Consider the following 15,985-nt stretch of genomic DNA (forward strand, 5'->3'; position numbering starts at 1 on the left):
AGCCAATCACTGCCAGAAGAGAAGCTGACTGGACGGAGTACTTCCTGTGATTTATGCCTGCCTGTTGGCTGCCTTATAACCATGGATACGTGTCACTGAACATGTACAATAGGCTTTAGGATTATTACTTACAAGGAATGCTTTTTTTTCGTTTGAATTGGTTACTATAGTTTATGAAGTACTGTTAGTTGGCTTCTATATCTGCATTGCTTGCTGTTTAGGGTTTTAGGCTGGGTTTCTGCAATGCACTTTGTAACATCGGCTGATGTAAAAAGGGCTTTATAAATAAATTTGCTTAATTGATTGATTTACATAGGTTAGTGAGATTTAAGAGAGGCCTATCAGGAGAAAGGTCTACCCATAGTAAACCAACAGTACAACTAGGACAGAAAGAGCAGGATTATTAGTCCTAAAATTGGGAAAAGTCACTGCTGAGCAGTTTCTCCCCCATGCCCAAAACCTGGCACACTCCTATACACACAGCTGGTCAGCACTACTCAGAACTTTTGTTGACTGTATGCGGTTTGGGTGGTGGACCATTCTTGATACACACGGGAGACTGTTGAGCATCAAAAACCCAAAAGCGTTGCAGTTCTCGACACAAACCAGTGCGCCTGGCACCTACTACCATACCCTATTCAAAGGCACTTAAATATTTGGTCTTGCCCATTCACTCTCTGAATGGCACACATACCCAATCCATGTCTCAATTGTCTCATGGCTTAAAACTCCTCCCCTTCACCTACACTGATTGAAGTGGATTTAACAAGTGGGATTAATAATGGATCATAACTTTCACCTGGATTCAGCTGGTCAGTCTATGTCATGGATAGAGCAGGTGTTCTTAATGTTTTGTACACTGAGGAGTGTAATTACAATCTAAAAGGCCAAACTGATCTTAGATCAGCACTCCTACCCCGAGATGATTTCTGAATATGGGCCCAGAAGTTTGCTACATGGCAAATACGAGTCTATTTCCAAACAAGGATACATTTGGCAATTACATTTTTTATTTTACACATCAACAACATGAAACACAACTATTGTACCTATAAAAATATATTATTTGTACAATTTGAAGGCAATGAAAGAAAAACAATTATAGAAGAAATTATCTGTAAAAACAATCTTTATTGTTTATTTAAAAAATCTTTATTGAAGAAAAAAAGTTTTGTTTGAAAAACACCACTGGTCAACAAAAAAAAAACAGAAACCAATTTAACTTCTGCTACATTAGACCTCCCAAAACACACCGAAACACACTTACACATAATAGAAAACAGAGCGACTTTTACAAAAAATACAAAGGATTGGTCTTACATACAGCACACAGGTTCTTCTCCTTTGCGATTCAGGTAGCATGGCCACAGTATTCCTTAGCAAAGCTACATGACAACCTGGCTGCATAGTAGCCTAACGTTGTCTTGGCAATGGCAGTGACGCTGCCGTCATCACACTAACAGTGTTTGGTCTCTATAGCTTCATCCCAAATGGCACCCTATTCCCTATATATTGCAGTACTTTTGACCAGGGCCCATAGGGAGTAGGGCGCTATTTGGGACACAAGCCTATATGGCAGTTCAGAGAAATACTTGGACAGAGGAGAACAGAGAGGCAGATCTTCATCAACACGGCTAGCTTGGAGAGCTGTTTTTATTCCAGCCATGTTGGTCTCATATTGAACACTGTGAGGAAGGCTCTTGGAAGGAAGAGGTTGAAAAGGAAACAGTGGGCTACTGTGTAACTGAAGAGACTAACTTCAGGTGTTTGGAATGTTGGGTGATCATTGGTAACTCGAAATTAGTAAGTACTAGTAAGATACCAAATGAAAGTAAGTAATATTGTACTAACGGGATGATAAATCCTTAGTTTAAAAGCTGTACCACCAGGGGGCACTCAATAACCAGACAGATAAAATGTCAACCCAGTACTGAGAAAACCTTACACAGGTCCAAAATGGAGAGAACTAGTGACAGAGAAACACAGAGAAAATAAAGTGAAAAGAGTGCAGGTTTACACAGGGAGTTGTCAATAAATGGTATTAATTAATGGTGAGAATAATTGCTTCTCATACACATTGTGAAGGAGGGGAACTCCAGTGGCTACAAGAGTAGCCCTCTTCACCAGACTGTCTCCATCAACCATCTCCCTGACCGCTTTCATCTGATCAAGCCATGATCAGTCCCTCCACCTGGAAGATGCATGCACTCAAAGACTTGGCCTGGGTCAAATAGAAAGTCACACACACATTAAACATCAGTGACCTTGGAGAGAAAATAGCCTTCAGGGAATTTGAACATCTACATTGTGATTGACCTTTTCAATATTATCCCTGCATTAGGAAGTCATTGCATTATGATGTCATTGCATTAAAAGTAATTGTTTTATACTGTCTTTGCATTATGATGTCATTCATTGCATTATGATGTCATTGCATTATAAATTCATTGTTTTATACTGTATTTGTATTACAATGCCATTCATTGCATTATGATGTCATTGCATTATAAAGTCATTGTTTTATACTGTCTTTGTATTACAATGTCATTCATTACATTATGATGTCATTGCATTATAAAGTCATTGTTTTATACGGTCTTTGTATTACAATGCCATTCATTGCATTATGATGTCATTGCATTATAAAGTCATTGTTTTATACTGTCTTTGTATTACAATGTCATTCATTACATTATGATGTCATTGCATTATAAAGTCATTGTTTTATACGGTCTTTGTATTGCGATGTCATTGCATTATGATGTCCATTCATTCTGATGCCAATGTATTATGAAGTCTGTGACTTTGCAGAAAGTCAGCCAGCAGATTATCTTGATCAAAATGTGGCATGGAAATCAGGATCACCAAGAGAATGGACGGGATATAAATAAATGGATCAGAAATCCCAAAAAAGAGATGGTGATAACGATTTAGTAATTTTCTCAGCCCAATATCCTCTGGAAGACTTGCCTGGCTGCCAAGAATCCTTGCTCCGGCCAAACGCTACACCACACCCACAGACGTTAGTTTCTTCTCCTCAATGAGTCTGGATCTGAGTACCTCCCCAATCCTTCACCGAATGCCAACACATTCAGTTTGAAAAATTCCTCATGGACTCTGATTGGTTAGAGACGATCCAATCGCTAATGACTTTGTTTGTACAATGCCCCACGTGCCCTTCGTCACCACAAACAACTTCAATAATGGCAGGCTCAGACTAAAGTATGCAGCGAACTACAGAATAATTTAGTGTGAGTCGTCAGGCTACTGGAAGACGGGACAGTAGGAAAACAACAGAGAACAAGTGTCTGCTTCAGAACTGGAAGAGTTCAGAAGCACTAGAGACTGTTTCAGAGAGTTGTGCCGGGGTCTTGTAGGTTAGACAGCGACAACCAAGACACACAACTGCCTGCTGAAAAATCCCTAGTGCTCTTGACACACCTCTCCTCACCTGTCCACACTGACATATTACTACTGTAGGCTAGTCTCCTCCAGCTTGTGGGATTTTTAAAGGCACAACATGGTGTTGAAATATCCACAGAAAGACAGCATGACATCCCACTACCTCAGCCCTCCATTCAGGGCTGGCGCTGGTGTTTTCGGGACCACCCCTTCCCTCACTGACACATACACTACACGGATATGGGGCTCCGTCAGTGCTGGCTCAGGCCAGGGCTGGAGTGTGTGTGTGTGTGTTTGTCTATTTGTGTGTGTATGGGGTCAAATCCACACAGAAGGCTTGCCCACCCCTGACTTGCTACTACTGCTGTTGCTGCTGCTTCCAGTCCCTTCTCCACTGCTGCCGCCCTTGCCGTGTTTGAAGCGGTGCTTGCGCTCCTTGTGAGGCTGAGGCTGTGGCTGGGCCTGGGTGATGTTGCTTTGGGGCTTGTCATCATGGTTGTCCCCCAGGTGTTCCTCTGCCCTGTGCTGCTGGCTGTAGGCCTGGATGGCTGCCTCTAGCTGGTCATGGGCATGCAGGATCATGTCCTTGTTGAGGGCCACGCGGGCCTCCCCTCCTGTGGGGAAATTGTCCTCGTTGCTTCCAAACTGCTGCTGCTCCTCCTGGGCGATGTTGGCCCGGTTCTGCTTGCACGCCATCTTGGCGTTGCTCAAGTCTGTGTAAGGGATCTGTTCCGGCTTCACCACAATGTTGTAGCCTGGTGGAGCTGACGGGGCGTTCCACGAGAACGGGTACCCCACGTACTCAGCACCCCCATCCCCCACCACCCCTCTCCCTGCTCCCGGCTCTGGCCCAGGCACCCCCACGGAGACCCCCACGCTGGGTCCCAGCAGCCCCAGCTGGTACTCGTCCTCCTGGGGCGGGCAGCGGCGACGGCGGAGGATGTCACAGATGGTCCCGATGCCCAGGTGCAGCATTTCCCACACGTTGAGGGTGAGGCAGAGCACCGTGACACCGTACATGATGCGCAGGAAGATGGTCTTCTCCGTGGGCCGTGACACGAAGCAGTCCACGCTGTGGGGGCAGGGCTCGAAGGAGCACACGAACACAGGAATCACACGGAAGCCGTACAGCAGGTACTGGCCCGCCAGGAAGCCTGCCTCCAGCGCCGTGCGAGTCACCAGCTGCAGCACGTAGATACGCATCAGCCCATCACCCTGGATACGCCGCCGCCCATCATGGCGTACCTTGGGCTTGGGCCGCGGGGCCAGCGGGTCGACCCGGCGAGGGGGCTCGGGCTCAGGCACCTCGTAGATCATAGGGTCATCCTCTTGGTCCTGGTCCTGGTCCTCCTCTATACCCCGGTGCTGCCGCGCCCCGAAGCAGATCTTCCTGGGCCTCCGGTGGGTGTAGCCCCCTCCATCCCCTCCCCCTGTCTCAGTGGCCAACCCTCCCCCGCCCTTGTCCTCGTCCAGCCGGGCGATCTTGTTGACGGCGTAGCCCATGTACATGAGAGATGGCATGGCCACCAGGATGATCTGGAAGACCCAGAAGCGGACGTGCGATAGCGGTGCGAAGGCGTCGTAGCAGACATTCTCGCAGCCCGGCTGGCCCGAGTTGCAAACGAACTTGCTCTGCTCGTCATAGTAGATGGACTCTCCCCCGACGGCGGTGAGGACGATGCGGAAGACGACAAGCACGGTGAGCCACAGCTTCCCCACGAAGGTGGAGTGGTTGTGGATCTCCTCCAGCAGCCGCGTGAGGAAGCTCCAGCTCATTATGTCGCTGGACAGTGGGGCAGACAGGGTCCCGCACTCACCTGCTCACAGACTCTACATGGAGACATGTAAACAGAGAGAGCGAGAGAGAGAGAGAGAGAGAGAGAGAGAGAGAGATACAGGGGTGGATGAAAAGAGATGGTGGGGGGAGAGATGGAGAGATAAAGAGAGACAGGGATGGATGAAGAGAGAGGTGGGAAGGAGAGAGAGAGGGATGATGAAGAGAGAGAGGGGAGAGAGATGAAGACAGAGGGATGAGAGAGGGGGAGAGAGAGAAAGAGATAATTAGTCAAATATGAAAGGAGATTATACATAACGTACTGTCTACCAACATGTCTCAAAAATGTCGAAGGAAGAGCAAAGAAGTATGAGCGCGCAATATCTTATCATGAAAGCGGATGAGTGAGAGGATTTTGACAGAGAATGTAGAGATAGTCGAGTTAGACCAATGAGCTTCGCTTCTTCAAGTTCAACAGCAGGAGTCAGAGATGAATTACGGGGGAGAGGAGACAGATAGAAAAGTATAAATCCAAACAAGTTTTATCTCTGAAATTGAGACAGACTGCAATCTCCACATGTATTAGATCCATTATAGTCTCTGGTATACCCCAAAAGAATACACGATCCAACCCAACAACACAGTTTCAGCACAATGAAATAAATGGGGTTATTTTGAGGGGCTGTAGGATATCAAACCAAACAATAGGATATCAAACCGAAGAAAAAGATGCTCAAATGTAGCAGAGAGGAGCCAAAATAATCCCAATAGGAATTGAGCTATCACAGAACACATTCTACACACACACACTCTCTCTCTCTTTTTGGGAATCCTCTTAGTGGTCCCTCCTCTGTGTGAGGTGCAGATTGTGTTCACTTAACGGTGTTGTTCTGGTGTGTAAATGGCATTGTGTAGTGTAGTGTGGTGTGGTGTTGTGTGTAGTGCTGTATTAAAATCAAATCAAATCTAATTTTATTTGTCACATACACATGGTTAGCAGATGTTAGTGCGAGTGTAGCGAAATGCTTGTGTGTGTGGGAGAGGAGAAGCCTGTCTATGTAAGTTAGCCGTGGGCTCCAGGCAGCCAGTCCAATTGCACCAGTTAAACCATCTCAGACCCACATTAGCCAGGTGTCTAGAGCCAGGTTGCCTTCTGCACAGAGTGACACTTCCACCAAAAAATAAAAATATATTTCATTGCTAAGTGGCTCCAATGCTGCATGGCTCATTGTGAGTCGGACTGTAAGGTAAACCCAACCATGAAATAAGAGCTTAGGCTGAGGTTTAAAAGGAGCTCCACAGCGCCTTCCTTCCCCCTCGCAGTTTGGGAACTCAGATAGAGGGAGGCCAATACAGGTCTGCTGAACACTGGAGGGAGTGGATGCTGGGCTGTTAGCAGACATACTGTAGAGTGTGTCCTAAATGGTACCATATCCCCTACATAGTGCACTACTTTTCACCAGGGCCCATAGGGAAGCTTGAGCTGGAGCTCCTCAGACCCCTGGTTAGTGTCTCCTATAGTGTGAGAGGAGCAGGAAGTGAGTGAGAGTTAGAGATGGGAATGTTTGAAGCTGCCTGCCTGGACTCACCATAAAACATGTGCAGTATTGATCACTGTGACCATAAAAGGCCTGCCTAGGATAGAGGAGGTACTGTAGATGTCAGGAATGCTGTGGATACTGCTGTTTTAGATTGTGTTTGTGTGTGTGTGTGTGTGTGTGTGTGAGTGTGTATGTTCCCACAATTGTGTACTAGTGTTTTTAACACCAGTCTCACATTACAGTAGTACAGTAACACTGTATATACAGTGGGGCAAAAAAGTATTTAGTCAGCCACCAATTGTGCAAGTTCTCCCACTTAAAAAGATCCCACAGTTGATTTCTTCAAACCAAGCTGCTTACCTATTGCAGATTCAGTCTTCCCAGCCTGGTGCAGGTCTACAATTTTGTTTCTGGTGTGCTTTGACAGCTCTTTGGTCTTGGCCATAGTGGAGTTTGGAGTGTGACTGTTTGAGGTTGTGGACAGGTGTCTTTTATACTGATAACAAGTTCAAACAGGTGCCATTAATACAGGTAACGAGTGGAGGACAGAGGAGCCTCTTAAAGAAGAAGTTACAGGTCTGTGAGAGCCAGAAATCGTGCTTGTTTGTAGGTGACCAAATACTTATTTTCCACCATAAATAGCAATTAATTTAATTTAAAATCCTACAATGTGATTTTCTGGAATTTTTTCTCTCATTTCATCTGTCATAGTTGAAGTGTACCTATGATGAACATTACAGGCCTCTCTCATCGTTTTAAGTGGGAGAACTTGCACAATTGGTGGCTGACTAAATACTTTTTTGCCCCACTGTATATATATATATTTATTTATTTTCCTCCCCAAAACAGAAAAGTGAGTACTGCACCAGTGTTAGCACTTCATACCCGAGGAGCTGAGCTGACATCAACACATTGAGCCATTAGGCAGTTTGTCCTTCAACTGTCTGGACTCTTGTCTGGCTCTGGCCTTTCCTCTCCTGCATGACATCATTAAACACACCGTCTTTATAGAACCATCACTGTTATCCCTCTGCTATGCTCAACACATGATTTCACATTGCCAAGACACAAACATAATGTACATTCACCCAGTCCGAGGCTAATAAACGGCACTAAGTGACTTGTAATTTAGAGTACAGTGTGACACAGACAGGGATCTTTTCATCTGAGGAAGACGTCAATGAGGATCCGTCAGATGTCAGTATACGTGTTTGAATAAAGCCCGAGTGTAAGAAGATAAATATGTCTGCCTGTTTTTTTTTGAGTGCTCCAACACCTGTTAACCATACATTTGTTATTTTTGGAAGTTTCTGCTGTGTAAGCCCAGTCCAGTTTTCTGTTTCTTGAATGTGCATTTTGTGTCTCTTATCTGTCAGCGCTAGCTGTGGCAGAGGGGGAGATCTCGAGTGATACCTGTCATTGAGTCATCACCGTGTGAAAGGAAGATCTGGGTAACAGACCCCTGGATGTTAACATACTGTCTCTCTGGAATGGGAAGGTGTGTGTGTGTGTGTGTGTGTTATATCTGTGTGTAGGTGTGTGTTTGTGCATGTGGAGGAGGAAAGTGAAAGTGAACAAAGTGTGTGTGTGTGTGTGTATGAGCTAGAGGTGGAATACGTTATGTGTGACTGTGAAAAAGTTACACAAAGTGAATGCGAACAGAGAGATGGCACCATGTTAGATGGCACCATGTTAGATGGCACCATGTTAGATGGCACCATGTTAGATGGCACCATGTTAGATGGCACCATGTTAGATGGCACCATGTTAGATGGCACCATGTTAGATGGCACCATGTTAGATGGCACCATGTTAGATGGCACCATGTTAGATGGCACCATGTTAGATGGCCAGAGTGTCCTCTGCCTTGCAGTCAGGATTAGCCTCTTCCTGCACTCACAGGCCTGGAGCGCCATGGAAAGAACTAGCAGCCTGGGGCCGTCATACCACCAGCTGCCCATGCGAGAGCCTCCAACATGGGCACGTCTCCAGCTGCCTCCCCCTACCATCCTACCACCCCCCACATCCTGGCCTTCCCTTTCTCAATTATTCTAGCAGAAAATACCCCTAACCTTTGCACGTGTTTTTGAACTTTTTTAGTCCGGATCAATGATTTTAAAGCCACAGGCAGAGATGTCACAGACCATGCAATAGTGTATCATCATTCTGTACGCACTCCTCTTATATCAACTCCACAACGCTTGTAGCATAGCTCAGAGCCAAACAGACAAACTAAGGCCCAAATGAGAGGGGTTAGGAGCAAGGTCAGATGGGTTAGGGCTGAGTCCTAGGGGATAGTTGGTTACATAACCTAGTTTAATCTCTACCACACACTGCGCAGACTCTGTGCAAATTACCCCGCTGGTGATGATGCACTTTCTACGATGCATCATAATGCAACCATGCCACTAGATTCCCTGTTATGGACACGCACCACCGCCATCATATCATACCCTGCATTGAACAGGTCTGGATGGACCGACCGACAGATATTTGAAACCCCAGACTCCATCCTCATACACAACAGATTCTGGACCATCTGTGTATGTAGTCTCCCAACAGACGGAGCAGAGCAGTGGAGTGTGTGTCCTGGTGAGGACTGAGGGGACAGCTGTGTCTCAATGTAGCCTCAGCAGCTAGAGAAACACTGGTCCTCCTCGGGAGCATGGAGCTGGATGTAGGGGCAGGACAGGGGAGCATGGGGCTGAAGGTAGGGGCAGGACAGGGGAGCATGGGGCTGAAGGTAGGGGCAGGACAGGGGAGCATGGGGCTGAAGGTAGGGGCAGGACAGGGGAGCATGGGGCTGAAGGTAGGGGCAGGACAGGGGAGCATGGGGCTGAAGGTAGGGGCAGGACAGGGGAGCATGGGGCTGGAAGTAGGGGCAGAAAAAGGGAGCATGGGGTTGGATTTGAGGCAGGACAAGGGAGCATTGGGACTAGGGTTGGGGTCAATTCCATATTAATTCCAGTCAATTCAGAAAGTTAGGATGGAAGGTCTGTGTTGTAGCGTGGTTGAAATTTAAATGTGATTTCCAATTGAGCCAACATATGCAGCATTCACCGTGAATGCAGTATCCATGTACATGGAAGCATTGCCTTTAACACTGATCTTCTGCACTACGGATTGAATCGAGCCCTAAATTCCAATTCAACATTTTCCTCATTGAAAAGCATAGAAGAGGATTGGAATAAGAATGTCAGTGTACCTCCTGAATTGAATGAGATTGAAATGGATTTGTCCCCAACCCTGTCCTAAGGCAGGCCAGCTGAGCATGGAGGGTCGTGTCTCCATGTGTGGATGGGATGGAAGGAGAGCCCAGTGAGAGGGAATGTGTTTGTGTCACTGGATATACTGTATCCAGATATATCCTACATGGGTGTTGTTGAGCAGTGGATAGGCTGTACCATAAACTGTCAACTAAACTGACATGATGAACAACCATTTTATGCATGTTTGTGTTTATTTTCCATCTCTCTTTCTCTCTCGTCTCTTTTCCTGTGGCCCTATGGCAATCAGATCTCTCTGTCTCGTATCCTCCTTTCCTGTGTCCCCATGGCGGTCTCTCTCTCTCTCTCTCTCTCTCTCTCTCTCTCTCTCTCTCTTTCTCTCTCTCTCTCTCTCTCTCTTCTTTCCCCATGGCAGTACACGTCTCTTGCGCTTTCTCTCTCTCTCTCTGTCTCACTCGCTCATCCTCCTTTCATGTGTCCCCATTGCAGTCCTCTCTCTCTCTCTCTCTCTCTCTCTCTCTCTCTCTCTCTCTCGCTCTCTCTTTCTTATATCCTCCTTTCCTGTGTCCCCATAGCAGTCCTCTCTCTCTCTTCTTTCTTTCCCCATGGCAGTATATTGTGTCTCTCTCACTCTCTCTCTTGTGTTATTTCTCTCTCAAGGTTGAATTGACACTCACCCCCAAAGGGAACAAGAGACTTTACATTTGTTTGTCTACATTAACTGCCGCTGGGGACTGCATATTCACACACAAGCACACACATAAATACACACGCACCCACCCACACACACACACACACACACACACACACACACATACACACTGCTACTGTGTGTGTTAGAAGGAAAATGTGGGCGGGCAGTTGGATAATGAACATAAATCCACAGTGAGTTGTGAGGGGGAAATAGTGATTGTCTCTCCAGTTGGGGAGGGAACACTTCACAGAAGTGAAAGTGCTGTAGCATGAAGCCTATATACACAAAACGGCACGGTCCCAGCCTGGTGAACACATCCATTCCTCCTTCCATCCCTCCTTCTCTTGCTCCTCCTCCTAATTAAAAGCACGCTGTTGGAGCTCGCCATGGGAGAGCCAGCCTCTCTCTCAGGCGACATGTGACACTAACAGGAAATCAATGGAGACTTCCTTTTGTCTTTGCCTTTCCCTCTTCTCTACCCTTCCCTTCTCCAACTCGTCACATCTCATTCTTCTCCTCCCCCTTCCCTTCTCCAACTCGTCACATCTCATTCTTCTCCTCCCCCTTCCCTTCTCCCACTTGTCATCACATCTCATTCTTCTCCTCCCCCTTCCCTTCTCCCACTTGTCATCACATCTCATTCTTCTTCTCCCCCTTCCCTTCTCCAACTCGTCACATCTCATTCTTCTCCTCCCCCTTCCCTTCTCCAACTCGTCACATCTCATTCTTCTCCTCCCCCTTCCCTTCTCCCACTTGTCACATCTCATTCTTCTCCTCCCCCTTCCCTTCTCCAACTCGTCACATCTCATTCTTCTCCTCCCCTTCCCTTCTCCCACTTGTCACATCTCATTCTTCTTCTCCCCCTTCCCTTCTCCCACTTGTCATCACATCTCATTCTTCTTCTCCCCCTTCCCTTCTCCCACTTGTCATCACATCTCATTCTTCTTCTCCCCCTTCCCTTCTCCAACTCGTCACATCTCATTCTTCTTCTCCCCCTTCCCTTCTCCCACTTGTCATCACATCTCATTCTTCTCCTCCCCCTTCCCTTCTCCCATTTGTCATCACATCTCATTCTTCTTCTCCCCCTTCCCTTCTCCCACTTGTCATCACATCTCATTCTTCTCCTCCCCCTTCCCCTCTCCAACTCGTCACATCTCATTCTTCTTCTCCCCCTTCCCTTCTCCCACTTGTCATCACATCTCATTCTTCTCCTCCCCCTTCCCTTCTCCCACTTGTCATCACATCTCATTCTTCTTCTCCCCCTTCCCTTCTCCCACTTGTCATCACATCTCATTCTTCTTCTCCCCCTTCCCTTCTCCCACTTGTCATCACATCTCATTCTTCTTCTCCCCCTTCCCTTCTCCCACTTGTCATCACATCTCATTCTTCTTCTCCCCCTTCCCTTCTCCCACTTGTCCCAACATCTCACTCCTTAACCCATGCCAAATCTCCCTCAGGTTCATTCCTGTATCCACTCCAAACTTCCCTGTCCTAATTGTCACTACCATATGGGGAGTTGGCAGTCGATGTCTGATTGTACACCCCAAATCAGAAACAGGCTTCAGCACATGTAAAACACACACATTCCACACACAAGCAACACAAACACGGACACAAACCGACACACCGTCGCACACAGCTCTGTTTTATCCATACGGACCTCCCTCTCTGCATCTGAGGATGGTGGTTGGGGACCATGCTGAGGGGACTGTTCTTGTTCTAAGGGTCAGTGCCAACCTGGCCTCTACGTCATTCAAGATTCACCTCCAGAGTTCAGTGTAGTGAAGACTTTGTCCGCATCACACGCACACACACACATGCATATGCACAAACGCACACATGGCACCAGCTAGTATACATACACGCACGCACGTACACACACACACACACACACACACACACACACACACACACACACACACACACACACACACACACACACACACACACACACACACACACACACACACACACACACACACACACACACACACACACACACACACACACACACACACGCGAGCGCGAGTACACACACACCATAGTAATTTGCTAGACTGACAGCAAGGATGGCATCTGTAAGAGATAACCCCGTTAAATTGGTATATTTAGGTTCATGTGAGAGAGCCATCTTCTAATACAGAGTCCTAACACACATAATACTATGCACAGTAGAATGTCCAATACGGTGTGACAACAATGAACACCAGAGTAAATGCTTATGAGGACGGAGAGGGAGAGAGAAAGAAAGAGAGGGGGGAAGATAGAAGGGGAGAGAGAGGGAGAGAGGATAGAGCTGAAAAAGGTCATTCACATCTGTGTGATTTAATGTTAGTGAGCACAGACCCAACCAGGACTGTTGGAGGCCGCTGGCTGAGGGAGGAAGTTGTTTTCTTCTAGCCAGCGGAGAATGCAATGGTAAATCCTTAAGGCCCACAGGATTTCTCTCCTGCTTAGTTACTCTATCACATCTGAGCTAGGGGGTTTGGATTAGCCCCTTTGTCAAATTTTCAGGAATATTCAAAATCCCTGCATATCTAGTAGAGGAATTCATATCATGTCTCCTTGCCTGTTATTTTGTCTAAGCACCAACCAATAACCCTGGGAGTGGATTAGACAGATATGTAAGGATGTCTTCCAAAAATGACTGTACACAGCTGGGTTTAAACTGAGCCGGTTATCAGTGTTTATGATCCCACATTACAAAGAGCTGACTTCATGTTCTCAGACAGTTCTCTCCACATATCTAATGCAAACATACTGCTAGAGGCCTATATACTTCAGTGTTAAATTGGGTTGAGATCCGGGGACCGAGACAGCCATGGCATATGGGTTACCTCATTTTTATGCTCATCAAACTATTCAGTGACCACTTGTGCCCTGTGGATGGAGGCCTTGTCATCCTATGGGGGCATAGCCACGATAGCCAAAATAATTGCCTGACCAGCATTTTTATACATGACCCTAAGCATGATGGGATGTTAATTGCTTAATTAACTCAGGCACCACACCTGTGTGTCCTTCCTTTGTATATCTCATTTACTGAAGTGTTTCCATTATTTTGTCAATTACCTGTACATACTTATAGTTAACACAGTCACTCGCTCTCTCTCTCTCACTCACACACACTCGCACTAGCAAGCATGTACAGACACACACAAATCAAAAGCAAACACAACAGTTTATTCCCCAGTGGAGAGAAGATGGATGGGAGGATCCTCATTTGGGCCTCAACTGTTCTATAAAAAGATCTTGTTTTTTACTATGAGACACCAAGAATAACACAGATATTTCTCCTTAGAGGGTAAACATGGATACAGTGTTGGACAACCTCTGACCTTTTCTAAGAAAAGCACATTCTCCCATCCAGTCAGATATATTGGACCGTGGTTCAAGTGGGGAATCAGGGTGGAGAATGCGGACGTCTTTGGAGAGATGGATGGAGACATTTGGGGGCGGATGGAAGGAGGGAGAAGTGTCAGCTTCTCTGTGTTCGTGGGAAAGTAGGCCTACAGATTGTGAGGAATTCTGTATTTTACAGCATCCTAAAAGGGAGTGAAGGCAACTATGAAGCTGTTCCATATGTTTGTTAGTTGAACAATCTCACAGGCTCTCCTTCCCCTCTCTGGGGCTGAGTGGCACTGTAGGCATCTGGGATTTCTCCTCAGCTTGAGAAAAAAAACACTACACGTGTAAACAAACTGTCCGACTGTATTTTGCCAAGAGCTCCAGTATTAAATGAACAATAAAAGACTGTATCTCCTCAAGAGCTCCAGTATTAAATGAACAATAAAAGACTGTATCTCCTCAAGAGCTCCAGTATTAAATGAACAATAAAAGACTGTATCTCCTCAAGAGCTCCAGTATTAAATGAACAATAAAAGACTGTATCTCCTCAAGAGCTCCAGTATTAAAGGAACAATAAAAGACAGTATCTCCTCAAGAGCTCCAGTATTAAATGAACAATAAAAGACTGTATCTCCTCAAGAGCTCCAGTATTAAAGGAACAATAAAAGACAGTATCTCCTCAAGAGCTCCAGTATTAAAGGAACAATAAAAGACAGTATCTCCTCAAGAGCTCCAGTATTAAAGGAACAATAAAAGACTGTATCTCCTCAAGAGCTCCAGTATTAAAGGAACAATAAAAGACTGTATTTTGCCAAAGGCTCCAGTATTAAATGAACAAGTAAACAAACAAAAGGGCTCACACATACAGTCTGGTTCTTTCTTTCACAACAAACACGCGCACGTGCACACACACACACACACACGCACACACAAAAACAAACAAAAGGTACAACAAGGTGGAATAGGGAGGCGACATACCCACACTCCTAGCCCAGTCAGCCTCTCCTTTGTCATTGAGCCTGTTTCTGTGTTTTCTCTGCATCTCTTTATCTCCTTAATGTTATGATTCAGTCTCCTTTAGCAACTCTTTAAACTAACCTGAGCTGGCGTCCCAGTGCCCTGGCCTAATCCCAAGCGCACTAAACAACACAAAACACAGATGACCCCGGAGCCATGTGCTTCAACAAGGAAGCAGTGTGTATGTCTAACCAAGTGTGAGGCGCTGGTGAAAGAGAGAGGAGAGAGAGCATCCCGTCTCTCTGAGGCAAACACAATGTTCCCCACTTACCCATCATCTCCTCGGAACTGGGTCATGGATGGGGGGTGGGGTGGGGTTCTATGGTAAATCCCCCTGAAGAAGAGGGGGGTAGACAGTGATACGGGTGGGGGAGAAGGTGGTAACAGAGGGGGTATTGGAAGAAGGTAATATAAGCGGTATAATTGCTAACCGTCCACGGCAGAAGGAGTGACCTTGTAGAATCTATTAGAATAGACAGTGTACGGGGAAGAAATACTTCATGATTAGAATGGTAGGGTACAGTAAGTGTCCAGACAGCAATTAATATTAGCAATTAATATGAATAAAATAAGCATTTTCATCCTTCCAATGTCTCTTCTCTCCATCCCTTCCTTCCCGTCTTCAAACCTTCATAGAGTTATAATCCTTCACTGCTGAGAATAATAAGAAGTATTTTGTTGGTATTGTAGGAATTCACTCACCAGTGGTTCCGGTGTAGTGTAAATGAGAGTTAAGGGCTATCTCTACTCTGTTCTTATCTCTCTATTGAGAGTGGACCGATTCCCATCCCCACATTTCACAGCATCTCACAAGGAAAGAAAAATAGCTGGGTATTAACATTCAAATCACATCTCACAAATCCACAGCCTATTTAAAATGTGGACTCTGTCTGGCAACCTTGTTATCTTAGTGGTGATCTGTCACTTGTGACTGGTCTTGGTTAGTTTGCCAGGTTTATTTATAAATGATTATAATTGATAA

General features: G+C 46.0%; 1 protein-coding gene across 1 annotated transcript in view; it reads right to left on the reverse strand.

The window, feature by feature from the left end:
* Positions 1-988: 988 nt before the first annotated feature.
* LOC127929999 (gap junction gamma-1 protein-like) overlaps positions 989-15,985 on the reverse strand; it is a 36,941-nt gene continuing 21,944 nt past the window's right edge. The window contains exon 2 of the mRNA XM_052518685.1: positions 989-5,232. Coding sequence (XP_052374645.1) covers positions 3,721-5,178 — 1,458 coding nt within the window. The 5' untranslated portion in view covers positions 5,179-5,232 and the 3' untranslated portion in view covers positions 989-3,720. The remainder of the gene's footprint in view (positions 5,233-15,985) is intronic.

Source organism: Oncorhynchus keta, chromosome 5 (assembly GCF_023373465.1).
Source record: "Oncorhynchus keta strain PuntledgeMale-10-30-2019 chromosome 5, Oket_V2, whole genome shotgun sequence".
In the NCBI taxonomy this organism is placed as follows: domain Eukaryota; kingdom Metazoa; phylum Chordata; class Actinopteri; order Salmoniformes; family Salmonidae; genus Oncorhynchus; species Oncorhynchus keta.